General features: G+C 39.2%; 1 protein-coding gene across 2 annotated transcripts in view; it reads left to right on the plus strand.

Annotated features, from left to right (window-relative positions):
- Positions 1-19,491, plus strand: part of AFAP1 (actin filament associated protein 1) — a 115,043-nt gene that overhangs the window by 70,931 nt on the left and 24,621 nt on the right. For both annotated transcript variants that reach the window (XM_058803464.1, XM_058803465.1), the window contains exons 4-8: positions 447-555; positions 3,140-3,351; positions 6,368-6,547; positions 15,765-15,857; positions 17,342-17,426. In XM_058803464.1, the coding sequence (XP_058659447.1) occupies positions 447-555; positions 3,140-3,351; positions 6,368-6,547; positions 15,765-15,857; positions 17,342-17,426 (679 nt within the window). The remainder of the gene's footprint in view (positions 1-446; positions 556-3,139; positions 3,352-6,367; positions 6,548-15,764; positions 15,858-17,341; positions 17,427-19,491) is intronic.

Genomic DNA, 19,491 nt, shown 5'->3' on the forward strand with positions numbered 1-19,491 from the left:
CAAGTAGGATTCTACAGTGTTTATCATCTCTAAAGAACTCAGTTGGAGGACACGTAAGAAGGTTTTGTTTCCTTATCGTGGCAGAGGTAAAAGTCTGGACAATAATGATACATTTAAAAATGTGTCAGAATGTTATGAAGCATAATTAAGTTGCTTTACTGCTTCAAGTCTCAACCTTTACTTATTATTGTTTAATTATAATAATATATGAGGAACTTGAGATTTGGACTTTCTTCTCATCTAAAAGACGCTACCTTGCAGAGCATCTAATTGAGCCCTCCAAAGCCTTGCCTTTAGAGATAGTTAACATAAGGAATAGTTACAAGAGCAGGGTTTATGAAGCTGGTTGTATTGGCACTGATCATGAGCAGATGTTCTGTTCATGTTTAATTTAGCACCTTGTTGGTCTGTAATCACTTTTTCTTTTTTTTTTTTTGTTCCTTTAGCCACCAGACAATGGGCCTCCACCACTGCCAACCTCCTCCCTTCCTGAAGGCTATTATGAAGAGGCAGTGCCGCTTAGTCCTGGGAAGGCTCCTGAGTACATCACTTCCAGTGAGTAAGATGTTTCCAGGCTGTTTCTGAGCAGTTGGTAATTCCACTGTCCTTCAGCTTTTTTAGTATTTGAGAACTTCATCTCTGTTGGTGCTGTGGCGTTGTGTTGTGAGAGTTACTTTGACAGTTTGGGCCAGTTCTGGTTATCCTCGCTGGCCATGCCTTGGGTTGGTATGCAGAACTGTTTTGGTGTGTGCTGGACTGGTTTGCAGAACTGTTTTGGTGTGTGTTGGACTGGTTTGCAGAACTGTTTTGGTGTGTGCTGGACTGGTTTGCAGAACTGTTTTGGTGTGTATTGGATTGGTTTGCAGAACTGTTTTGGTGTGCTCAAACCAGGCTCCTTTTACAGAAAACTAAATTTGGTTCTCAAGTGAGGAGCACATAAACAGGTTTCAGTAGCTATTGCAGACAGAGGGTCCAAATTAGCCATTAATCTTTTGGACTTATTTGAACCACAGATAATGGGGGCCCTGGACCAGGAGTCCAGAGCTAGATATTGCCCAGACCCCTCTAAATTGATCACACCGTGAATATGGAGGTTTCTGTGCAGGTACTGACCTGCACATCTGCCTGCTGTGCCTCTATTGCACTGAATTGCTTGCTAAAATAGACAAATAAAGGGGGGGGGGGGAAGGAACAGTTGGAAAGATGTGATTTGCAGCATTTCTGACGGCACATTGTGGAAAGGGATGAATTGGTCACAGCAGCTCCCACAGGCCATGTGTGATGCCCATGGCAGTATTTTGTGCCCACTCCTTCAGGGCAGTAGGCAGAGGGCTGCCTCTGGCTGTCTACCAGAATGTCCTTCTCCAACACCCAAATGCTCTTTTTCACACCCTAATACTTCCCCAAAGAGCTGTGCACTTCAGTGGAGCTGTGCTGAGAGCACCCTGATGAAGCACTGCAATGACTACTGTGACCTTTACACAGGGTCATTTATGTACCATCTTTTTGCTGCTTTTTTATTGGCTGGAGTAATTTATTACTTGTGTAGGGCTGATTTATCACTAATCATTATTTTCTATGGTCCAAAGATTAAAGGCTTATCTTCCCCTGTTTTATAGCCATTTTAATTATTTTAAATTATCTCTCTGTTCTTAAAACATGCATAGGAGTCACCTTAAAACTAAAATACTATTCATCTGTATACTGCACAAACTGATGTTATCTAGCAGCTTTTAATTAACCTAAGAAATTCAAGGTAAGAAAAGAGTTTCATGTGCTGGAAAGCAAATGAAAGAACATATGGACTTAGAAGAGCAGCAGAATCACTCTTCTCTTCATTTCCTCCCTTGAAATGCTGCAGGGTGGTCCTGCTACACCTTGTAACCCAGTGAACTTCTGACTTGGGTTTTGTTAAACAAGAGCCATGCTTAGGCAGAAAACTATTAATAATGCAAATATTAATAGCACTGCTAAAAATCACTTAGGGAAAAAAAAGAAAAAATATGAAGCTGATTTGTTATTGTACTTAAACATTTAAAAAATATTTAGGATATCGGTCTTAAAAGTTCTTTGATAATTCCATAATTCAATTATATGTATGTATGTGTATATATATATATATATATACACAGACATTTAAAGCACTGTTAGCGTGACTTGAGATTTCACTCGCTGAGATTTTTTTGTATTTTCTTATTTTCTGAACTTTATCATATCTTAAAAATTGTGTTAAAAGAATTCCTCTCTTCACTGTTAATGAATTTGTTTTTAAATTCAATTGTGCAATTAGTAATACGTCTTCACTCATGCGAAATGTCCACTAAATGCAGTTCTGTGGTAATTCAAATCAGGTACCAAAGTATATTAAAAGATATAACCTTAGCTGTTTGGAGTATTTGAGATGGAGAAGACAATAGAAAAAGTGCTTGAAATAGAAGTGCAAGAATGCATCTGTTGGGATAGATATAATTATTTTAAGTAAACATTCCCATGGAATATTTTTGTAATGTCATTAATAGCAAGGAGACTTACATACCATGTGTCTTACCTGTAAAAGTAAACAAGCACTGAAGAAAATTTCAGAACATAATCATGAAAATGAAATATCTCTAACTTCCCCAAATCCCTCTGGTTGGTTTGTAAATAAGTGATTGCATGTAGATGGCACACAAGAGTGTGTATGAATTACTTGTCTGTATTTGGGAATTATATGAAATGTTGTGGTGGGTAGATCCTGCCCTATAATCTATTCTTATGACCTTTACCATATGGGCTATTTGTTTCTTGATGTGATGTACTAAAGCAAGATGAAGATATTTCTCTGTGAAAGAATTACAGAAAATGAAGCTATCTGTCAAATAATATTTTGAAGATAATGGAACACTATCTAAAATTCTAGCTAGGTATTCCCAGCTTCCTGTTTCATTAAAATTCACAAGGTGTCTGTCTGGGTCTTGGCAAAGTATCTTGTGTTTAATTAATGTAATGCATTGATATTACTGAGCGCTGAAACAGTAACTTGTTCTTGGCTGATTTTCCAAAGCTTTCACTTAAAATTAACCTTCTTGAGGTTTTCAGTTATTGCAGTGTGCTTCATGGCTAAGTGTTTTAACCTAACACTTTTACACTTTTATTAAAGATTATGACTCAGATGCCATGAGCAGCTCTTATGAATCCTACGATGAAGAGGAGGAGGATGGAAAGGGGAAGAAAATGAGACATCAGTGGCCTTCTGAGGAAGCCTCTATGGATCTGGTGAAGGATGCCAAAATCTGTGCCTTCCTTCTTAGAAAAAAACGATTTGGGCAATGGACCAAAATACTGTGTGTTATCAAAGAAAACAAACTACTGGTAATTCTTATTTTTATCTAGCTATATTTTCATTGTACCTTTTAAATGATGTATTTATTTTTACAGGAATCTGATTTTTGGAATATATTCTGCAAACAGTGGCCAAGTCTGCAGTAACCTTACCAAAGAGTTCGGTCATGATTTACCCAAGAAGCAGAAAAGCACTGAAATTATAAGTGTATCATTTCACCACTTAGAACTTTGAGTTTTATTTCACTTCAGCTTGAACCCCAGCAGTTCTCTGATATTGGAAAGAACATCTGGCCCATTATCTTCTAAAATATTTAATTTGGAAAAAAATAGTTGCTGAAACTGTAAATCCAGTCTTTCATTCCCTGCGGACAAAAAATCTCATAGGGAGCTCTGTGTGTGAACTGTTGGATCAGACTGCTGGAGAGAAAAGTCCCTTGTTGGACTAAGAATTCACTTGGCAGCATATGCTGTGGTAATGTACACACTTTAAACTAAACCTTTGCCATCTGCTCTGCAGTAATTATGATGCAGTATTCACATGATGCACAGCTGCATTATAAAATGGACAGAAACAAGTGGATGTATTTATTCCTTAAGCAAATCTGTTATGCTTCTTTCTGATTGGAGGCACCAGTGAAAGATTCCATGAATTATCTGCTCACAGATGTATTTTTGTTTTCTGAAAATAGACCTTAATTCAGGGAGGCATTTACCGTGTTTCATTATGAGCAAACTAATGCTTGTATTAATCAATAAGTTGGGGTCCTCGGTGCTCCTGCCTTCTGATAGGGTGCTTCCAGCCATTGTACCTAATTACATAACAATTACTGCACTATCCCAAGTGTTAAAAGCTGATTAACAAGTTATAGAACATCTACAATTTAACAAGTTGTAGAACCTCTCTATTCTACAGTGTACAGTGTAGTTTAGGTGTGTTCACTTTCCAAGTACATTTGTGCTTATGGCAGTATAGAAAATAGCAGGATATGACATGGAGGTAAGAGATTTCTGAAAATACAGTTGGAATGAATTTGCTAGTTTGCAGTAGCTTTAATTTTTGTACCCTCCTGTATTTAAATGTTGGAAAAAAAGTTCATTCTGATTCAGCTTTTATTATATTCTTATAATGCCATTATCCTTAATGCACATTTTTATCACCATATATTAGTATCATATCAGATTTCAGGACCAGCTGATAATAGCTTGAAGAAAGGAAGGGAAGAGACAGAGAACCAGATTTTTCCCTGAAGTCATACAGCATTTGTTCTACAATTACATTTATCGTTCCATATAAAAATATGTTATTTTTTATATTTTCATTTCCTTTACCCACATGTGTGGTCCGAAAAGCTTTTTTTTTTTCCTTAGAGGGATCATCTTTCAGTAATTCTATAATGTGGATTAAGAAAATAAAAGTCACAATAAGAGTCTAATGACCAAGTTATGCAAGATTGGTTTATTGTTTGAAGGAGGACTTGGACAGTTAACTTATGAGATATGCAAGTAAAACAAATATGTGTTCTTAGGGATTAGTAATTGCTTGTGTCATAAATGCAGCTGTCATCATAAAACAAAAGTATTTTAATTAGGATTAGACATTAGAAATAACTTTTAGTAGAGAATTACTTTTCACTTAAAGTCCGTTAGGGACTCACATTTCATTTAAAGTCTTTTAATATATACATACTTCAGCTTTAGAAATGTATAATTTTAAATAAAATATTTAGATTAATATAAAAGGAATTACAGGCTGTTTATTGGTTCTTAAAGTGAATAATGTTGTATTTCTTAAAGACTTCATAGCTTGAAAAGTTAGTATTTTTTTAAATGTTGCAAATTAAAAATCTGTGACCAAACTGGAGAAACTTTAGGGTAATGGGCTTTGGAGAGGGAAGGCTTGTCAGTGATCTGCAGAGTCTGGTTTAGAATTGGCTGTATTTGCTCAGCCTAACTTGTAGTGTTTATAACATACTTTCATCAATTGTCTTCCTGACAATTGCATCCTGGCATGAATACTGCTGTGGACATGCAGAAATTCATGTGCTTTTCTCTATTCACATAAATGCTCAGCTGTTCTTTGTATGCTGATACTAGTTAGTCTAGATTGTCAGAGACCCCTTTAGTATCAGATGTCTTTTCAGCCTTAGTGCTTATCTGTATGAGGAAAAGACCAGTTTACATAGGTATATAAAATAACTGGACATTTGTATAGAGAGTTAAACATTGTTCTGCAGTCTTTGGGAGCCTCAGCTGCAGTGATGGGTTGGAAGGAGGGAATGGAGCCTGGGTCTGTAGGACAAGTGATGTAAAGAGGGAGTCCTCTGTCTTCAGATCACCAGTTCCAGCAGAGAACAGGCCATCAGTGACCCAGCAGGAAATGGCTGTGGCTGAGGGTTTTACTGATGAGGGAAGAAATAAATGTAAGTACATCATTGTAGCCAGGAGCTTGCAAAATGAAGTAACTTGGAAATTTGTGCAGGAACTATTAGACTGTATTAACTGAAAAAGTGTGATTTTACCCACTTTCCATGAAGTTTTTTTTTTACTTACCTCAAGCAAATGAGCTGGTGAGTAAAGCATGTGTCAGTGTCTTTGCAATTAAAGTGTGTAGGCACTGATGTAGATTTGCCTTCATGTGCTGGTCTGTGACTGAAGAGCAAGGTAAACATCTGGCCTTTAAAGTTGTTGAGTTACAGGTTTATTCTGCTGCTACATATGAACAGATATCCTAAATCACCCTCTTCCTACCTGATCAAGGTCAAGGTTGAGTCATAAGGATAATGCAGACACACTTAATGCTCTCCATATGATGTACCTGTCCTGCAATAAAAGGCATTTATTATTGTCAGTCTGGAAGTAATTTTGCTTTACAGAGTGGATGAGTTTGCTCTGGCTGAACTCTGTGGTATGTGGTAAAGGGATGTGTAAAATATATTCAAAATGTGATGAATTAAAAATATAGCATTTCTACATAATAAGAGTTTTCCCCCCAAGGTTCAGAAAGATTATATCTAACTCTGGAACTTCCCTTATGTTTATTTAGTGTTACAAAAGCTCCAAGGACCAGCAGCCCCAGATGGAGCTGTTCCTGAATGACTGCAGTATCACCTATATTCCCAAAGACAGCAAAAAGAAGAAGCACGAGCTGAAAATCTCTCACCAGGGAGCAGATGCCCTGGTTCTGGCAGTGCAGAGCAAAGAGCAGGCAGAACAGTGGCTAAAGGTAAGGGGGGATTTCTGACCAGTTTTTCTACCCACAGAGTGTTCACATTGCTCTGTTACTGTCACAAACTGAGACACAGACAGCAACTTCCAGACAAATCCAGACCACTTAAATCCCATCTAATTTGGGACTTCAGAAATACAGACTTTAGGTTCAGGCCTTGAAGCAATTCCTCAGGGTTAACCCAGTGCTGCTGCTGTGATGGTTTTCTCACTAATAGCACAATAATCTGGTGCAGAGAAGAGAGGTGGCAAATTCCCTTCCATCTTCTTCTCCAGTTCATTTTCCAGAAAGATTTGGTGGTTAGGGCACAGTTTTGGTGAGTGGAAGGTTCAAATTCCCTCAGGTGGAGGTAGCTGGCACCCATATTATTTTTTGGCATGGTGTCACCTTTCTAAAAAGAAGATTCTCTGAGTAGATACCTGGATGGAAAAAAAATCCTTCAGCTTCCTGAAGGCCATTCAAGTTTCCTAATTCTGGTTTAGCAAAGTATCATCTGTTATGGTTTCTCCTGCGAACGCAGACTTCGGAGAAAACAGGATTTTGTCATCTTCCATTCCTCTCTGTTCAATGTCTGCAGACATGGAAAATCCCAAGGCAAGGGCTGCAGTTACAGATCCTAACCAAATTACAAGTATTTATGTTGGATTTGCCAGTCTCAAAGGTGGAGGTCAGTGAAGTAGTGTGGGAAACTATCACTGCAGTTGCAGTAGCAGCTGTTTTAAGACCTTGAAATCCAGCCTTTTAAATACATGTATATGTCTGAAGGCATCAGACTCATCAGGCATTCTCCATGCTGTGCTGTGATCTAACCTTATATGGTACTTATTTTTCTAAGAATAAATTGTATTTCCCCAAATACAATTGAATTAAACACATAGGAATTTCCTGATGGCAGATAGTTTTTCTGCAGAAGAGGGAGACATAAAATGCAGCTTAAACAGTATAAATTCTGCTGTGGGCTAATGTACTAAATGGAAAATTAATCTGTAATTTCCTATTTTGCAATATTTGAATATACCTTTTGGGGGTTTGAGGTTTATGTGTGTTTGGTTTTGACTGTGACTTTGTATCCTGACTTAGAAAATGCTCTATTGTCATTTTAATGGCAATTAATCCAGCCATGTGTTTGTTAGGCTTCTTCTAACATTAATATCTTGTCCTAAGTTTTAAAATCATGCAAGTGTCCCACTAGTTCAGCTAGCAGTTCAAAACCACTGATTGGAATGAAGAGAAGTTCATAAGTCATGTTCCCTTCCAAGGGAATTCCGCTGTAATTAGATCATAGGAACTTCACCCTTATTTCCTGTGTTGTTCTCAATTTAGTAATTCTGAATTCACTGGCATCTATCAGACGTTCTTTCATAAAAATTGTTTTATTTTTTTAAATTGTATATAAAGCATCCCCACACAGGCAGACAGAGCAGTACTAGATTTTTCCATGTCCCAGATGCATTCCTGCTGCTTCAAATTGAGAAGAAAAAGAGGGATTTTGTGCAGTTGCATGTTCACACAGTTGTGTATTCTGTGTGTCTGCAAAGCATTTGGAGACAGTCTGACAGCACTTTATTTAGCTCCTTCATGCTGCAAAGCTCTCTATTCATGAAATCTTTCAAGTACATGGCACTGTTACTGTACTCAACTTCCAAGTCCTCAGTGCTGCTTCAGCCCTTTGCTTCTGCAGTACAGATCCTTTCCCACAGCTAACCAGAAAAGATCTGTGCAGCTCTTGCAACAGCTCCAGTGTTTTCCAAAAAAAGTACGGCCTTTGGAGAAATAAAATAAGCATTGCTTTCTGTGCTTTTTAAAATACACCAAAATTTAAGGAATTTTAAAAATTATGTAAGCAATTATGTTTGGATCATTGAAGCCTTACTCAAAATTAGCTTCTGAAAATCATGTGTGGCTTTGTGTAGGACATTCTTGCACTATGAAAGAGGTCACTGCTCTAAATCTTGGGAGATTTTAGCTTTCCCAGCCTGTCAGTCAGAGAGCCAGGATCCCTCCCAGTGCTCTGTCCCTTACATGTGATTTCTATAGTTAATAAAATGGAAAGATCCAGAGACTGACAATGAGAAAGAACTCTGCAACCACATTTTTAGAGCATAATATGCCTTCCTGGTCAAAGATACTGCACCAGTGTTTGCCACTTGAGGCAGATTATCACCCAGGAGCAATGGGTTCTCGTGAAATCAAATGTAAACTGTCACATTAAAGCTTTACAGTTCATCCTAAAAAGCTCAAAATGTTTTTGGAGACCAGATTGTCCTTTGAAAGCTAAACCAGTTCTTTTTCCAGTTCATGTATATAATCAGTACAGAATATGTTTAAGTAAATAATTTTAAAATATATATTGGAAGACAAATTCTAAATCGATGTAGAATACTTCAGACTTTTTTTTTTTGTAAAGATGACACCAAAAAAGCCCCAACTGATAAACATAGTGCAAATTGCAGTCTAGACTGGAAACCACAAAGGGAGTTTCAGATTTACCAGCTAACAAATACTTGATGAAAACAGATAGCTGATGTCACCAAAGAGCCTGTCAGGATTTCAGAGGAAGGAGCAAAGCTAGTATAAATGCAGGCTAGAGCTGAGATCATCTCAGTAATATGGTGGGCAACAAAAAGTGATGGAATTTTCCAGACTGGAGTCCTAAAATGTTCCCACAAAAATGTACAAGAAAAAAATGAGTGCAGTTACACACTCTGACCCAAAAATTATCTTTTTCCATGCGTGCTTGAGTGTATGTGCATCTGTGCATTTTGTGGTCAAGTGAGGTCTGAAATTTTCCTGTTTGTCTCAGCACATCCAATAGACTGGTAAAACTACACTTATTTGTCAGCATCCCTGGGAAATGCTGCATTAAAAATAAAAGGACTGGTAAGACCATGACCTTACAAGAAGCTGCTTGTTCAGTGGCTTCGTTTGTACAGATGAATGTACTCTGTGTGCAGAGCCCTCAGACCAGGCCACAGAAAACTGCCCTCAGTATTAGAAATACATGGAAGCCAAAGAAATTGAGGTAACTTGTTGTAGAAGGCTGGTAGAAGAAGGAAGTGGTCACAGTGACTGATCCCAACGCCTTCTCTTCCTCCTAACATTCCTCCTGTAAAAATGTATTTCTGATTTATCGTGCATGAGGTGTAATCTGTCATTCGGAGTACTGGCCTTGATTTTCATTTTTCCCTAACATTAGGCACCCTTAGTTAACTTCTCTTCATTTTCTGGTGCTCTGCCACTGTGCAGCAATCTCTCCAGCTGAGGGTCTGTAACTGAGCAGTGAATCTTCCAGCCATAGGGACATTGCTTCATCTATCGTTTTGACAATGCTCAGCCAGTTCTGAACTTGTCATAATAAGGAGGATATTTTGCCCTGAAGAGAGAATAAAATCATGGTTGGGACTGTATCCAGTCATCCAGAGGCTCTGCAGCATTCCTTGTAGGGCTGTTTAGCTGGTTCACCTACCCAGTTTTTCTCTCTGATTTACTGCGTGTTTTCTCTTATGAAAGTCTATGAAAACATCTCTTTTTTCCACTGTCCTGAGTTTAGTGAAGTTAATCAAGTAACTTCTGACCCACCGTCTTTATGTGGACAATTTTACTGAAGAGTAAACTACTGACAGAGCTGTTCTTTAGCCAGTTTATATCAGCAGAAAATTGGGCTTGTAACTGTAAACACTGTGTGGCTGCTTTTGCTTTCTATGGGAATTTCCAGCTAGAGATCTTCAGCACTTCAAGCATTTCTTTCTTGGCTTATGTAATAACTCCCCAAAGAGGAGTTATTATATAAGTTATTATCTCCATTCTGTAGCTGAGTAGAATCAAGTGCTGAATGGTCAAGCCTTAAAATGGACAAAAAAAAGTGGTTTTGGGGATGCATACTTGGTACTAGTGATTTCCATGCAGTGTTTGTTAATTTGTCATTAACTTAAAGGATGTACTGTGACCCACATCAGTCAGGCCAGGTTCTTTCTCTACTGCCCATCATCACCAGCAGCAAAGGCTGTGCAAACTAAATGAGACCTCCCAGGAATTGCACCCCTGTTGTCTCAATCAGATGGTTTAAAATACCTCAGTTCAAGTCACAGCAAGGTCAGTCAGTGAGTTTGCATAAGAGCTCTTTAGGGCCTCACCTGCAGAGGGGACAGACCAAACTTCACGTGGGAGTTTTGACCAGTCTGCAGGACTCTGCCAGTGGGCAGAGCTGGAGGATCCCAGCTTGGCTCTGAGCCAGAGTCTGTGTGTGTGTGACCAGCACCATGGAAAACAATACATAATTTAAAAGAACCAGATGTATATGTAAATTTAAAAAGCTCCAACCAAACCACCCACGAGTACAGAACCACAAACATCCTATTTACTTGTCTTCTCAGTGATAATTTTTCTTTGGTGTGTCCTGGCTAAAATCACAAATGCAAGCTGTCACAGTCAGAGCAGAACCCAGGAGGGCTGAGACTTTTCACCACTACATATTATTCCTCCTCTCTCCTACTCACAGCTTTGGATGGAGAATCATTGAAATCACACCTAGCTCAGACTCTTGGCCTAAAGTGCCATGTGCATCACCTCAGCACCCAGGCTGGGGATGCAGCACAGGGCACCTCTGCCTCCTGCCACCCTCCCCAGCCTCTGGGGAGTGCCTCCTCCCTGGGCTCTGCCTGATCCAGCAGCCATAAATGGCAGTGGGCTTCATGGCAGTAATGCAGGAGAAATGATACAGGGCTTGTCTTGGTTGAGTAGGTCAGAAAAGTGTTTCTAAGGGGATGCACAGGCACTAAGGGCAGGCTTATTGACTGCTAGGCTGCCACAATCTCATCCTCACTTTGCTCAGACAAATGGCAGTAAGGCAGAAAGATTAATCTTTCCAGGCTAAGGGATACCTGAGAATAATATTTTCCAATACAGAAGGTAAAGGGGGTTTCTTTTTGAGACTTAAAGCATGTTATTCCCTGTGAGGGGAATAATTTCTGCCTTTCCAGCCTAAGATTTTCTTCTATGTGAACTCCTCGGGGCATTTCTTCTCTGCAAAACACTAACAGGAGTTCTGCTGCTCTCCTAAGGAGGAGAGTATTGACGCTAACATATGAAACAGTCCACAAGAAGGAGAAAATGAGGATTTAGTCATGCCAAAAGGACAGAGAGTCCCAGAAAGTCAGTACTCTTCCAGCAGTGAAAAAGGAGTGTTTCAGGAATGGGAAATACTGACTTACAGCTGGAGCCAAACCCTTTTCCCTGTGCTGTGTTGTACTTAAGCAGATTTCAGCTTTGCCACATTCCTATTTCCAGAGTTAAGTGGCAGAGCCAAGGGACACAGCCCATCCCATTCCCAGCAATTCCAGTATTTGTGAAACATGTGGGCAGAGGGGGACAAGCGGGTGGGTGGGTGGGTGGCTGGATTTTTACCCTGATTACATAAAGTAAAGCAAATGTGCAGTCAGGCTGTGAGCTTTCTGTCTTGAGCTTGATTATATTAAAAGTGTGAGCTTCTCATGGGAGTTCCCTGAGAGCACAGGATGATACAAATGCTGTAATCACATCCCTGTGGTAGGGAGGCTGTAGCTTGAGCTCATCCATGGTATCCATCAGGAGTGACGTCTGCAGGCTCTTAAGCACAGGACAACTTTGAGTCTTATTCCTTTACAGGTCCCAAAGGGATCAGCCATAAGGAACTATCTACAAATGTACTTTTACTCAGAATTTGTTTGGTTTCTGTGTGGCAGGGACTGGCTGACAAGCAGCTGGCTTTCTGGTTTTACTACAGAGCCACTGCTTTTTTATCTGGAGCTTGGAACTTTAAAGTAGCCAGAAGAATCTAATTTACTTTTTCTGATTTCACATGTAGAATAAATGTCAGGCAAGTATTTTGCCTCCACTCCTGGTGTGTCTTTTAAAATAAGATACAAGAATTACAGAAATGTGTAGGTGTATGCAGATATGAACTTTTTTATAGTAAATATTAGTGCTTCTGTAGTACGATAGTTTTAAAGAAAAAAATATTCCAGACACACCAGTGGCAGAAATTCCACTGACTTCACCCATGGCTCAGGGCAGGGAATCTTTCCAGCTTCCTACCTACAAATATTTCTCCTCTGTGCCTTATGTCACTGCGCTCAATGCTGTACTCTGACTTATATCCTGATCCACCTGGGGATTCAAGGTCTGAAGCCCAAGTCTGATTAGGAGCAGCTAATGCAGCTAGGGCTGTTTGACCTGGAGAAAAGGAGGTTCAGGGGAGACCTTTGTGTTCTCTGCAGCTGTAGCCAGGTGGGGATCAGTCTCTTCTTCCAGGTAACGTGACAGGAAAGGAGAACATGATCTCCAGTCTCACCAGAGCAGGTTTAGTTTGGATATTAGGAAAAATTTCTTCACTGAAAGGAGCAGGCTGCCAAGGAAAGTGGTAGAGTCAGTCCCTGGAGATATTTAAAATACTGTGTACATGTGGTACTTAGGGACATGGTTTAGTGGTGCATTTGGCACTGATGGATTAACAGTTGGACTCTGTCTTAGGGGTCTTTTCCAACTAAATGAGTCTATAATTCTATAAATAAGGAATAATAATACAGGTCAGGTTGCCGAAGCTTTTTCCAGGTCTGCTAATCGTAATATTGTAATGGTAATTGTGGTACTTCAGATTCTTGCTATGGAATAACAAAATATTATTTTAAATGCATTTGGTTTTGAGGCTGTCCAAAGAAATACAGTATCTTCAGTTTTCTGATTACATTTGCTCATAGATTTTAAATATTTGAATAGATAGTCTGTTTATGATGTCAGTTTGATTTACCTGGCAGATCACACTGTGTGTGTGTACATGTAATGTACAAAGGCATTTGTGGTGAAAAAAAGGGAGTTATTTCCTTTCCCTAATGTGTGAGAAAATTTAAGCTAATAATGGAATATTTGCCATTATAAGGTATTCTCAGTGCACCCTTCCACATGATGCCATTTTATTAAAAATAACACTTTTGGGGATTCCTTTTTTTCCCCCTTTCTGTTTTTGGATCTACTGAGATATATTTATTCTTATTTTTAGGCATTTAGTTGCAGTGGATAAAAATTTGCTGAACTTACTCACTCATTCCTCACTCTCACTCACAATTACTTTTTAATGAAAATAGTAATCTTTTGTTTTCATATGGCTCCAGAAGATGGAACATAGAAAAACCTGACAAAAACTTTTCAGCCTTATGATTGAAATTATGCAAGTTGGCAATACTGGTGGAATGTTTTATCCTTCAAATTTTGAGCTGAAGCTATATGCATGTGAAAACCAGATTTTTAATGGCAGCTATCTGCAAACCTAATTACAGAGAGTGCATCCAGGCAACCGTAATATATTAAAGACATTTCATCCTGGTAAGGTGGAGGAGAATGAATTTTGTGCTGTGCATTAAACATAATTATAGTGCACATAGAAGGTGATGAGCAAGTCTTTGCCAGTGAACCTTTAGAACCCAAATGAAGTGTTGGACCCTTGAGTATGCATTTACTTTAGATCCTGCCACCACCTGCCTTTTGACAACGTGTCATTTTTTTAAATCAAAATTTAATTACAGCCCAATTAAGCACTTCAGCTTCTCCTTAAATATGTGGGGTATGATAAGAACCGGATTTACTTGAGTGCATGACTTAGCACATACTATTGAGTTAGTGCTGCCAAATCATTTCCCTCTGTTCTGTCTGTAACTCCCATTACAATCTGCCTTTGCCAAAATTAACTAACTGTGTGGTGTGAGCAGATGCTGAAAACATAAGCCATTGAATCAGGGTCATGCAGGAGACAGAAATGAATGTTCCCAGAAACTGTACAGTCACATTTCCCTCGGAAGAAAATGACAGTGTATTTACACCATACTTAGCACCAGTGATTGATTAAAAAAAAACAGACACATGAAAAAATCTTATGATTTTGGGGAGTTCAGGGCTTTTCTTAACTCTGAGATGCTCTCTCTGCTGCAGATACATCTACATTTTGTGTTACAAAGGACACCAAGTGCCATGAAATGCTGATCTTGTTTCTGGAACAAAATGTAGGGTAGGTCAGACAGTCAGGAAAGGATGCTGAAGTGTTTTGACATTTTAGCTCAGAAATAAAAATGTAGGTACATCTCCCAGCTTTGCTTAGGTTTTTTGTGCGTCATTGACATCATTCTTTTGTTCCTGGGTTCTTCCTCTGTAAAATGGGGTTTTGGTGCTCTTCCTTTCTTTGTGGTGTATAATGCTTGTAATTTGTGATGTGCTCCTGAGTTAGCATAAGGGTCTTTGTAAGTCTGTAATAATTTGATTTGTTTCAGCTTCACCCTTAAAGGGAGCTTAAGTGCTGGGAAAGGACTGTTTGGTGCCATCCTTTGCTTTTTAGTAGTTTCCTCATCAAAATTGTTCAGTTTAAAACTCAGCATGAGCTGGGATTGAGAGCCTGTTCTCATCAGCACAAGCAGTTTCAGGATGATAATGGGCTGGTGATAACTTCACAAGAGATAAGACCCTTAGCTTTGGCCATGGGGAATCATCAAGCATCTTTATCATTGTGTATTTTTACATTTATGTAATTTGAGGTCTTTAAGTTCTTCAAATTCCATCAAAATATCAGCAAATTCCCACTTCAAGATTTTTCTTTAACTTTTTAGAATAGAAAGTGCCATTTCCATTTGCTACAAACATATTTACAATTACTTTGACCTTTAACTCTTGAGTTAATGTGCAAATCTAATACAAAAATGCCTCAAAATACCACTGTGCAATATTAACCCTAAGCTTATCAGCACTTCATTAGTTTTCTGATAGCAAAAAAAGAGCATCTGTGAAGTGTGTTATATAAAACTCCTGTCTATTGGCTTGAGGTACCTTGGATTCCATTTTCTCATCATTGTAATGAAATTAGTTTGGTGGTGTCAGCTGAGTTCATATAGCAGAATTAGCTCATGGAAATCAGCAGTGCTATTGGTTTCTTCACTTAGGAGAGCCTTGGAGCTTAGTCTGCTTAGAAACTGAAACCTTCCACCTCTAGACTTCATGTCTCCTTCAGGTCATATATGAGATGACTTAGGGAGGGAGCATGGAGAAGTTGTTGTGGTGTCAGCCTGCCTGACACCTGCCAGCCTAGTAAATGTCTGTGTGGTTCTCCTTCCCATCTCTTTTCACATCCATATATAATTTCTAATCTCTCTGATTTGTATTTTATCAATAATTAATAAGTTTTGCCTTGTCTCCTAAGGTTATAAAAGATGTGTGCAGCAACTGCACGGGAGCTGTAGACTCTGATGGGCCGTTGTCTAGTTCTCCAGTACACAAAGTGGAGCTGGAAAAGGTAAAGTTATCAAAATTAAGAATGCAAAATTTCCTTTGATTACTCAAAGAGACACTGGAAGTAAATCCTTGCTGCCTTGTGTTGCTGTTTCAGGCACACAGAGCCTGTGTTGGTCTGTTTGGATATGTGCACACATCCTGCAGAGCTGAGGTTTCTGCCATGTCAGTTTGTTTGGCCATGAGCAGGGAGCAGCCTGGCTTGGGTCCAGCTTCTCCTCAGCCACAGCAGGGTGCAGATTAATGGGTCTGGTACACGTGCTGAGATGCAGAGATGGTCTCCAACAAATGCAGACAGCAAGCAGGGGTGTCACTCTTGAGGAAGAATGGATGAAGATTATACCAGGGTTTTAAGGGAAAGTCTCTTATTTTGGGGATTTGAGTCCTTGAAGAGCTCCCTGGGCATGCTGAGCTCGCTGTTTTGGCAGACTCCTCCAAGCATTCATGTCTCAGTGGAGAAACTTGGCTACTCACATGTGGTACTTGGCTACTGCACTGCCTTGACTCAGCAGGGTGTAAGAGCAGGAATTAGGGAAGTGAGCAGCTTTGCAGGGAATGATTGGTGCATTACCAGCACCAGTTTAAGCCCCTGCTCCACTGAGGCATCCAGGTGAGCCAATCTCTCTGCAGCCCCTGCTTAAAAATCCCCCTGACAGAGGCTTCATCACGCAGTTCCTGATGGCAAGTGCCACCCCTGTGGCGTGCATGTAATGTACAGAAGTGCCTCACTGCCTGTGGTGTTGTTGCTTTGGTCCTGAGAACTTTTCCAGGACAGCCAGATGCTGTTGTCTTTGTATGTTTGCACACATCTGCACAGTATTGACAAAGCAACTTAAAATGTTAAAAAATATGTTCTTTTTTTCTAAAATACACGCCATGAAAAGGTGCAGTTTATCTGGTCATCCATTCTTTTTTGTGGTGTTCTGCACATATGCTTCATAGCTTCCCCACTTCTGAGTAATGTGATCATCAAAACTGTGCTGTCATAAGCTCTGTCTACTTGAACCCAAACTTCATGCATAACCATTACAGAATAATCAGTGCTAAAAATTTATTTTAAAAGCCTTTCTTACACATATTTAAAGTACTGGAGGACCTTGTAGGAATGCATTATTTTCCAATAAGTTATAATTGCAATTCCAGGTGTGAAACATTTTTAAAGATACTTTAAAAATGCTTTTACCCTACTCATAGCTGATACATGTAATTCTTTATTGCAACATTTGGAGCCTAGAAATACATATGGTGAATTATGAATATTTCACTGATTTTTAATACACTTTCAAATATATACTATTTTATTGTTTCTGTGATTTTCTAAAACCTCTAAAACTGAAGGTTTTGCTATCTCCTAATTCTCTTCCAAGTGAATGAGAGCTTGAAAGTGTGTTTTATTTCATAGTGAGTCTATTTTTGAAGGAATTAATGACATTTGATTTTTATGAAGGTGCAAACACTGTATGTCAGCTGATCTCTTTGCCCCTGCAGAAGTTGTCATTTGAGAGACCAAGCTCAGATGGGGAAGGTGCTGTGGAGAATGGCATCACTACTGTGTGCAATGGTAAAGAGCAAGGTATGTCTGGTGTAAGTGATGTGTGCTGAGAGAAAGGGGAATACCTCACTTTGATCTTTGCAAAAAAGTAAAGTTTTTGAATGGTTTTATTAGGATTCAGTTTAACTTGAAAGCTGAGCTATGTCAAGGAGGATTCCTTCAATTTTGGCAGCATTTGATGTTATTGGACTGGTAAAATCAATATAATTAGTATAAGGAAACTGAATATAGAAATTTTGATTTGGCCTTTTCTGTGTTCAAAAGTACTGGTTTTCAGAGCTTGGGTGACCACTCTAGGCAAATAACAGATTTTTTAGTAACTGTATAGTGACACTGTAAGTAGTGATGTAAAGTTTCTAAGCAAAAAAGCAATCATTAAATAGTAGAAGGAGAGAGCCATGCATATATATATATATATATATATATATATATATATATAATTTTTTAATATATGTTTGTGTGTGCACAGATACCTTCATATATAAATTATCATATTACATATTATTATTTATATAAAAACATATATAGTCATGCAGTATTAGTGAGCTTTTGAGTACATATCTATAATTTTGCATATGCTACTTTGGAGCCGTGCATTTTCTGTAGTCCTTATAAACCAACAAAGGTAAACCCCAAGTCCAGAGGGAGTTCTGGCCAAGTTATTTCTAATACACTCAACCCTTATGCTCTATTCCCCATCCCCTTCCCTCCTCTACAAAGCAGAAGAAATTCTGTGCCTTTATTCTGTTAGATAAAGCATTTTCCTGCTGCTGTTAGTGAAGGTAACTTGAGCTGCAGAGAGCACAATGTCAATACTGGCCTTGGTGCCAGCACTGTCTCACCTTTTGATCTTGTCCCTTATCTCCTGCCTGGCTCATTTTCCAGCATTTCCTGGCCATATCTCTGAACAGTATGGGACAATGTCATGGTTGCTGGTTTCCTGAAAGTCATGGTACATTTTTACTTTTTTTTTTTTTTTTCACATTTTAAAATCTTCTGTTAAGCTTTCCTAAAACTCTGAAACCTGTGGAGAATCATCTGTGACCCAAAACCTGTGTTGGTCACGATGTCCAGAAACACCAGGTGGCCCACGTACCCTGCAGAAGGTGTGGTGAAAAGCAACCCAGCTTAGGTGCCTCAAGGAGGGTCATTTAAAGTACCAGTGGCTTCTGAAAATTGACTTTCAATACATGGTAGGAGAAATTAGGGGCATTAATGACTGCAAGAAGACTGAAGTGTGCTTGGTGAAGTTATGCCATGCCTTTTTAAAATGGATAGGAAGTGTTTAAGGGAGTAGATGGGAAGGGAGGTTTCAGTGAATGATCATCTCCAGCTGGCACCAGCCACCAGCCTCTGCTCTGCTCCAAACCAGCTGCTTGCTTTGCTGTGGGGAAGGAAGTGAGAATAAAAGGCTTTTGTGAAAAAAATCACTGGCAATTGGGCAATTAGTATATTCTTTAGACTCAAAAAGATTAAGTCATCAAGGCCTTATTTCTGCTGCCTCTCAGTTCTGCAGGGAAAAAAAAAGTCAGCAATGTGAAGGGAAGACAGGACAGGAAAACAAACACTAGAATGGGCTTATTCCACTGTCTGTTCATGCTTGTGGGAATGATTCCTTTTGGCTTCTGTCTCAGAGAAATGAGATTTTCTGTCTGGCTTTTTTCAATGCTTTTCATGTACCCCTCAACAGCCAGAGTCAGCTTTTGGCTGCTCTTGTGTGGGATGGAAACCTGTGTGAGGGCAGGTGCTGTGCCCCCCAGCGTGACAGTGGTCACAGGGGTTCTTGGATGAGGGAAGAGGCGAGACTGTTGACTCCATATTTCAGAAGGCTATTTTATTATATATATATTACATTATAACTATGCTAAAGAATAGAAGGAAAAGCTTCATCTCAGAAGGCTAGCTAAGCTAACAATAGAAAAGCCAAAAAGAATGATAACAAAAGCCAGCTGTCTCGGACTCTGTCTGAGATAGCTCGGCCTTGATTGGCCATTAATTATAAACATCCAAGATGGACCAATCAAAACTCCACCTGTTGCATTCCACAGCAGCAGATAACCAGTGTTTACATTTTGTCTCTGAGGCC

Source organism: Ammospiza caudacuta, chromosome 4 (assembly GCF_027887145.1).
Source record: "Ammospiza caudacuta isolate bAmmCau1 chromosome 4, bAmmCau1.pri, whole genome shotgun sequence".
NCBI lineage: Eukaryota > Metazoa > Chordata > Aves > Passeriformes > Passerellidae > Ammospiza > Ammospiza caudacuta.